Source organism: Neovison vison, chromosome 14, assembly GCF_020171115.1.
Source record: "Neovison vison isolate M4711 chromosome 14, ASM_NN_V1, whole genome shotgun sequence".
In the NCBI taxonomy this organism is placed as follows: Eukaryota; Metazoa; Chordata; class Mammalia; order Carnivora; family Mustelidae; genus Neogale; species Neogale vison.
The window spans coordinates 17,644,069-17,657,356 of NC_058104.1; the positions used below are offsets into that span (position 1 = coordinate 17,644,069).

The 13,288-nt window shown below is 59.4% G+C and overlaps 1 protein-coding gene across 1 annotated transcript; it reads right to left on the bottom strand.

Moving 5' to 3' along the window:
- Positions 1–7,713: 7,713 nt before the first annotated feature.
- Positions 7,714–12,442, bottom strand: LOC122896067 (testisin-like). Its single transcript, XM_044234007.1, has 7 exons — positions 12,433–12,442; positions 11,789–11,923; positions 11,654–11,683; positions 11,184–11,565; positions 10,396–10,679; positions 8,341–8,495; positions 7,714–8,039 (listed from the first exon to the last, which is right to left on the bottom strand). Exons 1-7 carry the CDS (start codon positions 12,440–12,442, stop codon positions 7,800–7,802), a joined length of 1,236 nt encoding a protein of 411 aa, XP_044089942.1. The 3' UTR covers positions 7,714–7,799.
- Between the last annotated feature and the right edge of the window lie 846 nt (positions 12,443–13,288).

Consider the following 13,288-nt stretch of genomic DNA (forward strand, 5'->3'; position numbering starts at 1 on the left):
TTATGTGCACAGACCCAGTCTGGATGCGCAGGCTCCTCCTCCTGCTTTCACCGGGATGCCGGTGTTGGGGGACTGGGGACAGCGTGGAGACCCTGTCTCAAGGGACCTCCACTCCCTACGTGCCTCCGAGGTACCCAGGCCAGGGGTTAGCAAACTACGGCCCGCAGCCACATCCTGCCTCCCACCCCCATGCTGCACAGCCCAAGAGCTAAGAACACGTCTTAGTTTTCGAAGGTTAGAGACAACTCAAAAGAATAGCGCTTTGTGACACATGAAAGGCCGGTGAAACTCCTCTGGCACGGTCCAAAGAAAGTGTTCCAGGCACACAGCCAAGCCCATTCACGGGCACGTCGTCTGGGGCTGCTGTCTCCCCACAGAGCTGGGCCACTGTGACACTCTGTGACCCAGAAAACCTGCCACGTGTGTCCTCTGGCCCTTTACCCACAAAGTCAGCAATCCTGCTGCCTCGCTGGTCCCTGGTCTGGAAGAGAGGCGGTCCCGTCCACAGCATCCCCCAGCCAGCCCCCTGTGGGGAGAGCGAGGGCTGCTTTGGACAGGACCCTTCCTTCTGGGCCTGCGCTGGTCTCTCTGCAGAGGCCCCTTATGACTCAGCCACCCTCCACTGACTCAGGTTGAAAGCCAAGGGCTCCCCACCTAGCACCCATGCTCCTCGCCCTCCCAGACAGAGGTCCTCGGGCCCACTGATGGAAGGGGCAGGGATAGCCAATCCCCTCCTGAGGCCCCCCCAGAGCCTCCTGTGAGGCGGAGGCAGTGGAGGTGGCAGAGGCCCAGGACCTTGGCAGACGTGGCTTGGGAGGAGGGGATGGGGGTTGCACAAAGGGGGCTCTGTTTCTCACCCCCCTCAATTGCTGGGTGCTTTTGTGGTTGTGGCTGCCAACTCAGGTGCCTCCTTCCTAGTGCCAGGCTGGCTGGGTTTGCGCCCAGGAGAATCTGTGAGAACCGGAACCCCAGGGAGCACTGCCTAGGGGGCGGGGGAAGGCCCTGGGGACCAGTACCTGGGGGGTAGAACCCCGGGGAGCGCTGCCTGGGAGGTAGAACTCTGGGGATCCTACTGGGGAGTAGAACTCAGGGGAGCACTGCCTAGGGGGTTGACTAGAAGAGCCAGTCGCTGCCTAGATGACAGGGGTGCCAGGACGTGCCAAAAAGCACGCACGAGGGACACTTTCAGAGGGCAGGACTCACGTGCACACACATGCGCTCGCACTCGGACGCACCCTCAAGCTCGCACGCCTGCCCGACTTTGTCCACACGCAGGGCCTTGCACAGGACCTGCATGTAGGCACACATGCACCCCTGCCAAGGGGCCCCCCTCATCCCCCGTGGCGCAGCGCTGGCCCTGGGGAGGCTCAACACAGGCCCTTTGTCCCTCAGGGCGAGAGCTCCCCACAAGGGGATTTGCGAGGCCGTAATCCCCACCGAGCACGTGCTTGGACCTCGCTGCCAGGAGCAGAAACAATGCGGCCTTCTCCCAGCAGAGGAGAGGGGGTGAACCGGGTCTCCCTCTCGTCGGGATGTGGGGACTGGGGAGGCCCCTCTGTGCCCTGCAGCCTGCGGCATAGCAGACAAGAAAGCCTCCGGTTCTCACTGATGCCCTGCTCTAAGCTAAGCACTTTTTCTCCTTCTCTCCAGAGAAATGCAACTCCTGTATTGGAAAACCACACATTTTGTCCAATCTTTTATGCAGTTCAAATTACACGGGGCGCCTGGGTGGCTCAGTCGGTTGAGCGTCTGACTTTGGCCCAGGTCATGATCTCGGGGTCCTCGGATCCAGCCCCGTGCAGGGCCCCAGGGCGAGCTCTGCGCTCAGCGGGGAGCCTGCTTCTCCCTCTCCCTCTGCTCTGCTCTCTGCTCGTGCTCACTCTCTCAAATAAATAAATCCTATTCAGCCCGAAATCTCTGAAGGACAACTTCCCTTGCTTCTTCTACTCTCTGCTGGCTGCCTGTTGGCTCGGGTGCTTCTCGGCTCGTAGCTACACCCCTGCAGTCTCTCCTCCTCCCTCACCTGCGCTGCTCCCCGTGACTGTGGCTTCTTTTCCCGTCTTCCGTAAGGACGGCTGGTGTTGTGTTCATGGCCCATTCTATCCAGGAGTGTCTTGGGATCCCTACCTTAATTACATCTGTGAAGACCCTTTTTCCAAATAAGGTCCCATCAGAGGTTCTGGGTGGACATATCCTTTTGGGGGGACCACGATCTAACCCATTACAGGACATTACCCAGTCAGGCTGAGGCTTGGCTGGGAGCCTCTCCCAAACTCCAGAGCCAGTGCATCCCACCTCCAGATGGCCAGAGCCCCTCCCCCAGGCCCACTGAGGCCCCCACCCCCATTGTCTCAAACCCATCTGCCTTTCTGCTTTGAGAGACCCACCCCATAGCTAGGGTCCAACACTTAGAGAAGGATTCCCTTTGTAAATGTCTCCTCGTTTCCTGGAGTTCAGAGGTCTTGGGGTCCGGGACCCCACCCTGACGCACATCCTACCCCATCCTTCCTCTGGCCTGCCCTTGAACCTGCCTGCCCAAACAGACTTCTGCAGCAACGTCCAAGCAACGACGCTTACTTCCACATGAGGGCATTTAGGACATTGCTCCCTTCCCTGTCCTTTTGTTTGTTTTCTGCTTTGACTTTTTTGTGGTTATGGTTAGATTACCACTTTTACAAACTGAGAAGCTCTTTTCTTTTTTTTAAGATTTTATTAATTTGACAGCAAGAGAGCACAAGCAGGGGGAGTTGCAGGCAGAGGGAGAGAGAGAAGCAGGCTCCCAGCTGAACCAGAAACACTCAGTGCGGAACTCGATCCCAGGACCCTGGGATCATGGCCCAAGCTGAAGGCAGAGGCTTAACCCGCTGAGCCACCCATGCCCCTGAAAAGTGTTTTTTTTAACCTATAAGTTTACAAAGGATATGAAAGTGGACGCCCTCAGGGTCAAAACAGGCTGGGAGGTGGGTCCCTCTTCCTTTGTTGGAGGAGAGCCCTGGCGTCGTCCTCCTCATTTAAAGTCCAGACATGAAGTCCATTTGACGGAAGCATCGAGCCTGTAGACACGTTAGCCAAAGGAATGCTTGGGAGCAGGTGCTGAGATTTATAAAGATTCCCCCGAAGATGTTGTGTTTTGTTGTTTTTCAGTAGGCTGTACGCCCAGTGCGAAGCGAGCTTGAAGCTGGAACCCATGACCCTGAGATCAAGACCTGAGCTGAGATCCAGTCAGATGCTTCGCTGACGGAGCCTCGAAGGTCCCCCAGATGTGTCGTGTGTAAGGACATTGGTCAACAACCCAGATGTCCAACATGAAGAAATTCCTTAAAAGTTCGGTTCTGGTGATTTTTTTTTTTTTTAAGATTTTATTTATTTGTTTGACAGAGATCACAAGAGGCAGTGAGGCAGGCAGAGAGAGAAAGGAGGAAGCAGGATCCCCGCTGAGCAGAGAGCCCGATGCGGGGCTCGATTCCGGAACCCTGGGATCATGACCTGAGCTGAAGGCAGAAGCTCAACCCACTGAGCACCCCAGGCAACCCTCAGTTCTGGTGATCTTTAAGGGTTTCTTCTTTATGCTCCTTTTGTGGACTTGTATGTTCTAAGGAGGACACATTGATTTTAGAATCACCGTCTTGAGGGTATTTGGACATTGCAAGTAGGTCTGTCCCCTGAGCAGGGTACGTGCAAAGTCTCCAGGTGACCGTCCGCTTCTCACATGCAAAGGAGTGCAGTCTGCTCCGTGGGCAGACCATGGGTGCCTGGCTCTGCACCTGGCCTCGGACTCTGAAAGGGAGACACCGCCTGAAGTGGAGGGAAGGGATCCCGCAGACACAGAACAGGGCTAATGGCAATGGGGATGCATGGTGGAGGGGGGCGGGGTCCTCATCTCATACAAATAAGTATGGGGACGGAAACATTGCTTCGGGCCCCCAAGTAACCTGCATGTTCAGCTACCTGCTTATTTAGCAAACAGGCAGTGAGGGACGCAGCCCCAGAGCCCTGGCCTGCCCTCTAGAAGAGCCCCTGTGCGGCTCCAGCTCAGCAGTGCCCCCTTGTGTCAGAAGGCACACATGGCAGAGACAGGTGCTGAAAGCCCTGAGAGTTTACTGAAGGAAAATCCACCCCAGGAGATGGAGTGTATCAGATCAGGGGCTCCTAGGAGAGGGAGGGATTCAGTGGACTGCCGGGACCCAGCTTGGCCCTGGAGACGTGGGGCAGCGTCTTACAGGTCTCTTGTGAAACTCCCCCCAAGACGAGGGTCAGTTTGGGGAACGCTGGCTAATTTTGGCTCTTAGGTTTGCTGCCCTCACCCCTAATGCCACCGATTGCCTTTTTTTCCCTCTTCTTTCCAGTAGAAATGGGACATCGACACCGTATTTCTGCCGTTTTGGCATGTTTTATTTATTCTTTCTTGCGTCCACTGCCTCATCCGGCCTCTTTCCCGGGCACCACTTCTAGGAACTGCTTCTTCCGATTCCTCCCAGGAATTTCAGGTTTCAGGCCCCCCAGTGATGACACCAGTCCCACCAGGGCAATCCAGGACAATCTCCCCATGTCACACCACTGGCTCAGCCACGTCTGCAGGGTGTCTTTTGCCACCGAGAGTGACACACTCAGTCTCCGGAGATTAGGACGCCGACATCCTTGGGCTCTGTTCTGTTCCCTGCCGTAGGGACCTCCCTGGAGAAGGGCAGGCAGGAGGTCCCCTCCATCAGCCGTCCCACCTGAGAATGACATCACGTTGCTCTCCCCCTTGACTGGTTGTTAGAGGATCTAGAATTCAAAATCCACGTAACTTTGTCTCCGATCTCTGAAGACCCTGTAGCACCAGTTTCTCGCTCTTGTTCCAGAATCTTCATAGCTATTCTATTTTTGCTGATATCGGCGGTCCTGGCGTTTGTCCTTGGAAGTGGCAGGCAGGTGGCTTGAAAGTGCATCAGCAGATCCTCCTCCATATGCCTGAGAAAATGTCACCTGTCCACACACCCAACCAACTGGATTCTTGTTTGGTCTGTAAATGCCCTCACTGTTTTTTGTGTGTGTTTTTGTGTTTTTTTTTTTCTTTTTTTCTGATTACAACACGATAGGAAAGGGGTAGCAAAGGAAATCTGGAAAAGGCTTAAAAGGATGGTAAGCGCCTAGATGGCTATCACCCAAGGGTGACAAGTGTGGACACTCTGGTGTGTCCCTAGTTGCACCCGACTCTCCACACACTATGAAATGCATGAAGCTCTGGACTGTGGTTATGCATAGAACCCATCCAAAATACTTCCGTTTCTCCACAGTTATTCTTTTTAAATTTTATTTATTTATTAGAGAGAGAGAGATCACAAGTAGGCAGAGAGGCAGAAGGAGACAGAGGGGGAAGCAGACTCTCCGCTGAGCAGAGAGCCCGATGTGGGGCTTGATCCCAGGACCCCGAGATCATGACCCGAGCCAAAGGCAGAGGCTTAACCCACTGAGCCGCCCAGGCGTCCCAACTCTGTAATTATTATTGTTTGCATAAGGGAAATAGTAAATCTTAGTGGCTACCTAAAATATGTGCTCTGGCTTCTACAACTTTTTGGAGAAAAGGAAAAAGGAAAAGAAAAAATATGTTGGTATCACCCATAATAGAAGTGAAAAATAATGATGAGTGTCATAAGCTAACATCTGCTCTATGTTCAGAAACTATGTTCAGAAAGTCTGGACTCCAGAGGCTCCTGGGGGACTCAGGCAACCAGTTAAGCATCTGACTCCTGATCTCAGGGTTGTGAGTTCAAGCCCCACACTGGACTCCACACTGGTCATGGAACCTACAGAAGGAAGAAAAAGAAAAGAAAGCGAACATAAAAGATGATACAAGAAAAAAACTTTGACTCCAAGCTGAAGATGTCCTTAAAGGTGAAAGCTGCAGGTTTAATTGTCTCCATGAACTGACCACAAAGGAAGGCCTCCTCTTGGTTGACACTGGCTGGTGGGAAAGCACACGATAGGACAGTGGTCACTTATGGTCTGGGGGACCCCCCCCAGCCTCCACTTTCTTCACCAGACAGGACTCCCGTGTTCCCACTACGCATGTCCTCCCCAGAAGTCAGAGTGACTTGAGCTGTCTGTCCACAGTGGGGCATGCCCTGAACCAGCTCTGGGAGAACAAGCAACTCCAGTGGCCACCGGGTCAGGCCTACTGGTCCATGACGGGGTCCCAGCATCAGCTTGGAGGCTGCTGGACCATGCATGCCCAGGCGCACAAGGCCTCTCTCTGCGGCAGGGCCATGTCTTCCCTGGAAGACAGCTGGGAATGGGAATGCCGCAGGGGGTAGGCGCGGGTGGCGGAGTGATGAGCCCGAGTTGCCCACCTGAAGCTGCCGAGTCCCTTCCCAGGACGGCTGAGACCTCTCACCATCTCCGGCCTATCTCAGGAGAGCAAAGGCAGGGGACGCTACAGGGTGAGTAAACCAGGGACCCAATGCTGCCCCACGATGACCCCCAGGGTGCAGTGTCGACGGTCCCCTGGAGCTCCCTTCCACCCTGGGCCTGGAAACATCCAGTGTGGTCTGTGCCACATGAAGGGGTGGCAGGGGGCTGTGGCTAGACCTCCCGGAGTCCATCACTGATTGCGGGTAGGGTGGTGGGGCATCTCCACCGTGAAGGGCACAGGGCTGCATGGTCATGGCTGGGCCACACAGGCTCCGGGACCGCCCATGCAGGAAGGTATGGCCAAGGCCACTTAGTGACAAACGGAGAGCTGGCAGGAAGGACCGTAAGGACTGTGATGAGCAGGATGACAGAGTGGAAGGAGCAAGGTTTCAGCTGAGGCCTGGAGAACAGGGCTCAACCAGGGAAAGGGAACATTCTAGACCAAGGGAACGGTACCTGCAAGGACCCCAAGTCAGGTCAGAGCCGGTCACACAGGCGCCATGTAACAGCACGGTGGGGAGTCTTGAGAGGGGTGAGGGGTGACAGGAGGTGGCAGGGTTCCTGCAGGCGTGGGGTGCCCCACCGGCCAGGAGCCCAGGGAAGCCACTGGCCCTGCTGCATGTGGAGAGGAGGTCCTCCCGCTGCAGGGGGAGGGCAGGAAGGAAACAGAAACCGGGGCCTGCGCATGACACAGTAGCAGCCTCTGAGGTAGCTGGTGAGACAGGGAGCGGGCTGGGGGCCTCCTGCCCAGTGGGGAGGACTTTGGTCTTGTTTGTGGCAGCCCACCAGTGTTCAACCACTCCCCATTTGGGGAAGCGAACCCCCTTCCCGTCTCCCAGGATCACGGATGAGCAGGGAGGTTGGCTTTGCTGACACCGAGACGTGCCGCCGTGATTTCTCACAGGCTCCAGGGGGACTGTGCCTCAGTAGTCCACAGCGGGACCCTCCCCACTGAGGCTTCCTGGGATTACCTCCCAAAGCAGCTTCCTGCACTCCAGTCCTGGTCCCAGGTCAGCCTCGGGGAAAGAGGTCAGACCAAGAGTGTCTGTTGTGTGTGGTGGGGGGCCTGAGCACCGGGGGATTCAGGACATTTCCTCCCGGCAACCCCCCTCATCTCCCCAGGGGCTACTAATGTCCTCCCAGCAATTACCTTTCTGACTGATCTAACCAGAGGGGGTCCTATGATTTGCCCCCCAAACCCAAAGAGTGCAGACACCTGGAGCAAGATTCAGGAGTGGGGGCGTGCTGCTGGGGTGACTGGGAGGGTGTTCGGGGAGCCCCCTGGGGCCAAAGAGGGCTCTGCAAGGCATAGACTCCATCATGTGAACATGTTTATTAGCAGAAGGACAGTGGGGGATGGGGCCTGGCATAGCAGATGACCCCAACTCCCAGGCGCTCTGGTGTGCTCAGGCCATCTGCAGGGGGGAGGCCAGCAGGAGCAGAGCCAGGAGCAGCAGCTGCAGGCAGGGGGCTGGCCTGGGAACGCCACTGCGGGCTAACAGCTTCTGCATCCATCTGAAGTGCCTACTGACGTTGGTGTAGACTCCGGGCCGGTTGGGCCTCCCGCAGCCCGTCCCCCAGCTCACGATTCCAACCTGAATCCACAGCCCTTTCTTTTCGCAGGCCAAGGGTCCGCCTGAGTCACCCTGGGGAGCAGTGTGGGAGAGCCAGGCGTTGGGGGTAGGGGGGCCAAGGGGCCGGTGGAGAGGCGGGGACAGTAGGAGGGGCTGTGGAGTTGGGCAGACTGGGTGCAAACCCCATGCTCCACCCCGGAAGTGAACAAGCCTAGTTTCTGTGTCTGCAAAGTGGGGCCATGGTCTCTACCCTCTGAGGGGGACACAAGGACCAAATGAGGTGCAGGGCTACAGGTGGCTCTCAAGCCTGGGGCTGGGGAGGTGGCCTGCCGGGCCCCGGAGGCCCCTGGTTTGGCTGGGAAGGGACACTCACAAAGCAGGCGTCCTTGCCACCTTGGATAGTGCCGGCACAGATCATGTCTCCCCAGATGTCGTAGCGGAAAACGGGCTGTGCGTAGAGGTAATTACAGATGGCACTGTTTATGATGCCGACCTGCACTTCCTGCAGGATGTAGGGGGACGGCAGCTCTGGGGGGCGGGGAGAGACAAAGACGGCACCCTGAGCCTCTCCTCTGCCATCTGGGCAGGAGGACTGGCCCAGGCTACAGGGTAGGGGAGAGGGTCCCTGGGGCCAGCATGCAGCCCACTGTGGGCGACGGCAGGGGGCCAGAGCCCCTTCCCAACATGCAGCTTCCCCTCCGCAGCAGGCGGAGAGCAGCCCCTCAGGCGGCCAGCAGCCAGGGGGCGGGGCCGGCACAGCTGCGCCTCCGCAGGGGGTGGTCAGGTGTGTGAGCAGGTGGGCCAGCCCTGGCCTCCCCTAGTAGCCTCCCCTCCTCACACAGCCCCAGGCTTCCAGAGCGTCTGGAGAAGCTCTCCCGGCTTTTGGAGCCCTCATGGGACACAGCGCCAGCATGACCCTCGTTCAGGTAAGGGAAGACTGCCCACCCCACCCCACACCCCACACCCCACCACCCCATTGCCCCCGCAGAGCACCGGGGGAGCCTGAGCCGGCTGTGAACCCAAACCCAAACCCGTGCAGTTCCGCAGTCTAGGCCCAGGCCAGCAGCCAAGCCAGGGGACGGCCACAGGGCTGACGCAAGAGCTGCCGTGTCGGGGTGGCCTCCTGTCGGCCATGCCCCTGCCTGGGCCCTTCCCTATAAACAGTGTCAAAGCTCTGAACCAACTCAGCAGGTGGGAGCTACGATGGCCCCCTTCCACATGAGGCGGCCGAGGTCTCCCACCTGGCATGTGGCTGAGCTGGGCTTGACACCTGCAAGACGGTGGGGTCCAGAAGCCCCCTCCTACCAGCCGGCAGGAAGGGGAGCCTGGGCCTGGTCGGGACTACCTGTCTGCCCAGGGTCAGGGAGTCTGGGGACTAGGCCACTTGGCTCACACCCGTTCAGCGCTTTGGGCCAGGGATGGTCTGCAGGGACACTCGTCCAGGACCCCAGCTCCCGAGGAAGGTGGGGCCAGTGGTGGGTACTCTAAGCCCCTCCACCCCCCTGCCAATTCCAGATGTGTGACCTTACGGACCCATGACCCTCTTGGCCAGTGAACCCCAGCTTCTCCACCGACTCCTGCTGGGGCCTTACGGCCATTTCCCTACCTCTTTCACTTTCCTCATCTGTAAAGCAGGTATAAAAATGTTCCCAGCCTCACTCATAGGTAAGGTCCAGAAGGGAGAGAGACCTCTCCCTGCTCATTCCTCAGTCTCGAGAGCCTAGAACAGGGCCAGGTGTACAGCACGGACGTGAGGAGCTCTGTGTGTCGTTCCTGCTGTGGGAAGGGTGCTGTGGGAACGGGCCGGGCCAGGGAGCTGTGTATGGGGCAGTCAGGCCCAGGGCCCCTCCGGGGAGGCTGTGCCCAGCAGTTTTGGGGAATTCATGGTGAGAGGTATGCAGGTGGCACTTCATGCTGGCTCAAGGACCCCCGGAGAGTTGGGTGGGAAGCCGAGGATTGTGGATGGCTTGAAACTGCAGGAGGAGACTCACGGGCTCAGTGCTCCAGGCAAGGAAGCAAGGCAGGGAGATGGAGGAGGTGTGGGAGAGCCGGGGTGGGGCTGGCTGGGTGCTGGCTGAGCATCATGCCGACGTGGAAAGAGTGCTTGGCTAAATCAGTCCATGCCCGAGGCTGCCTAAGGCCCTCCCACAACCCCAACACCCCTGCCGTCTCGGGGGTGCAGGCCCGAGCCCAGCTGGCCTCCCTCTCACTGCGGCTTCTGGCTCACAGTCTCTGGAAGGGAGAAGGAAGCTGGTGTGAGGACAGGAATTCTGTCCTTTCGGGGGAAGCAGGAGGGACGGCAGGTGATGAGACAAATGCTGAGCGGCCCCAGGAGGGACCCAGCTGCACCCAGACCTAGATGCGGACGGAACAGATGGTGGGGTGTGAGGCTCCCCCGACCCCCGCCGCCCCCTGCCCGCAGCCCTACCCTGTTCTTCTTCAATGTCCCCCCAGCCAGTCACCCAGCAGTCGGTCCGGTTCTGGAACTCAGAGGAGGAGGTCAGAACACAGATGGGCTGGATGTACTTATTGTAGGTGACGGAGGAGGACAGCTTCAGCAGAGCGATGTCATAGGACGAAGCCCCCAGATACAGAGGGCTCAGAATGATCTCCTCCACACTGTATCGGTTGTAGTAGGCCTGCAGATTCCAGATAGATGGTGAGGAAGACAGCTCGCCGAACTGCACGGACCACTCGAACGGATCACTGTGGCTGGTGGGATGAGAAAGCAGGCAGGGTCTTCAGAGGAGGCCCGGCCCCTGAGCACACCTGATGTCCAGGGGTGGGGGGAGGGGAGGGGGGGAAGCAGGATGCCTCCCCCCGGGGCCTGGTCTGGCCACTCAGCCAGCCTGTCACCTCCCGCAGCCGTCCTAAAAAACAGTGAACAGATGCACAGGACCAGAGCAGGTGGACAACTCCACACCGCCCTGGCCACAGGACAGGCCCAGCACTTACCCACCTCCTCCCACCCCCGGTACACCTCCACCTGGACCTGGGATGAGGAAGGGGACACCTGGTGCTGTCATTTGGGAAGAAAAGAAGACAGAAAGGAACACGACACAAAAGTGCTTGTGAATGCTCTGAAGAACATTCTAGAAGAAGAGGAACGGGGTTTGCCTCACGTGCCTGCAGCCAGGCCTGGAGCTCAGGAGAAGAGGCAGGCCATATCCGCACCCAAAGGGCGGGCATGACCCGGCCCGCCTGCCCCAGACTCACTCTTCAAAGCAGTGCGCGGCTGTGAGCACCCAGCGGCGGTTGAGCAGACTCGCTCCGCAGCGGTGGGAGCCCCACAGGCGCAGGCTGCCCTGCCACGGCCAGCGCCCCAGCTCCGAGTCCTTTCCGCCCACGATGCGCGTTGGAACGGTTCGTTGGCCGCAGGGCCCTGGGACGGACAGCGGGACACGCGGCTGAGCTGCAGGACCCCGCCTGCCCGCGCGAAGGTAAGGGGCTCCCGGGCAACAAGGAAGGGTGCACGTCGGGGGTCCCGCCGCAGGGGTACCGGGGGACCCCAGGGACCCTCCCCACGTGGTCCGCGGGCGCCCGCCCCTCCCCCCAGGGGCCCGGCAGTTACACGTGAGCAACGACGAGTTCTCGAAACCTGGGCGGGGGGAGAGGAGAAGATGAGGCGCCGTCTGCGCTCTGGCTCCGCGGCCCACGCGGGTAAGCGCGCGTCCTGGGCGCCTTACCTGCAAACAGCTGGTCCTCGTCCTCCAACTCTGGGGGGCGGGGGGGAGGGCGGGTGAGCTCCGCCCGGTCTGTACACGCCCCACCCCACCCCCGCCCCCAGCCCTTGGGCTGCCGGCACCCCCGCCTGAGCTCACCCTGCGCCCCGAGCTCCGCTCGCACCAGCAGCTGCGCCAGCAGCAGCGCCCCGAGGCGCGCGTCCATGGCCTCCTCTCCCGCCGCGTGGCGCCCCCTCTGCTTCCGCCCGCTTGGGGGCCGGACCCGGGCGCCCCCTGGGGGAGAGGGAGCGCCGGCCACGCCGGCCCCCACCTCCCGGCCCCCACCCCCTCGGACCTCTCTGGGTGGGAGGGGCCCATGGTCCGGTAACGTCGGGCCTCCTGGTGCTGGACTCGGAGCCCCAAATTGGGCTGGGTCCCCCACCCCCTGTGTGCACCCACGCAGTTCTGCTTGTTGGCGACCCTGGGGTCCTGGCCGCCCCCCAAGTTGTCCTCGTTCCTCCAGCCACCCCCTCCTCCAGGAAGGACGGCGGCTGGCCCAGGGCCAGGGCTCCCGTGAGAACACGTTCACACGTGCTCCCTGAGCGCCAGTCGGGGGCCTGGCAGTAAGGGGCTGAGCCAAGAAGAAAAGATCCCTTTCTTCCTTTCTTGGGGGAAATGGTAGTCTCGGGTCTTGTAGAGCCCTGAGCCCACTCCAGGCCAGTAGCTGGCAAGGCAGGCCGCAGCCCTCCTCATTCTCCTTCAGTTTACATTTTGGAGGTTGAAACCACCTTTAACAAACTCACTTTCTTGCATGGGGTCCTTGGGGGAGTGAAATGGCCTAAATGAGAGAGACACCGGGAGGTTATCCATCTTGGCATCCCTGTGAGCAGTGACTCTCCCAGTGGGGCTTCCGGGAGGGCTGTGACTTCTTGGTGTCCTTGTCTGTGTCCTGAGTGCTATTGGGGATGTGGTGGTATAGGCAAAGTTGTGAGTTTCCCAGCATCAACTTCTGGGGTCCTTCCAGGCAGGGAGCCAGTCTGGACTGGCAGGGGTGTCCCAAGGTATCCACTCTGTGGAAGCCTTGCAGGTGGGCCAAGCCCCACAACATACTCAGCTGGGCCTGGGCAATGAGTGGCCAAGGGATCAGGCGCTGGAGGTAGGAGCTGGCGGAGTCAGCACCCCTACCTGGAGGCCGGCTCCCCTACCTGCATGAGCAGCAGAGTTCTGCGCGGTGCCCTCAATGCAGGCACACTGAGGGGAGACACTGGATGCTTGGTGACCCTGGAAGCTTCTACAGGTATTGAAGCTGGCCTGTCACCAGACCCCCTTGACTTTGCACCCTGGTGTGCCCCCCACCAAATCACCTGCAGAGTGAAAGGTGGTGGGCACGGGCTCAGCCAGGTGGACTCAGGGACTGAACAGGTCCCTGTGGGAGGCCGTTGCTAGGTGGGACTGGGGCCCCAGGCATTGCAAGGGGGCAAGATTTTCCCTAGGACCGTCCCCCTCTGTGGTCTTGGCACCACAGCACCATAACTATCCAGTCTCCTGCGAGTTCCCCGCGGCAGGGGCCCGTGAGGCATGCTGCGCCCGCGCCTGCCTGCTGGTGCTGCACAGAGAGCCCAGGCCGCCCCTTCTCTGCTACAGCCCAAGAGATCGCTT

Excerpts from the sequence above, each read along its gene's own strand:
- LOC122896067 (XM_044234007.1), bottom strand. Across the intron at positions 11,566-11,653 it reads CGAGGACCAGCTGTTTGCAG|GTTTCGAGAACTCGTCGTTG; the intron begins GTAAGGCGCCCA and ends CCCCCCGCCCAG. Across the intron at positions 8,040-8,340 it reads GTGGCAAGGACGCCTGCTTT|GGTGACTCAGGCGGACCCTT; the intron begins GTGAGTGTCCCT and ends ACTGCTCCCCAG.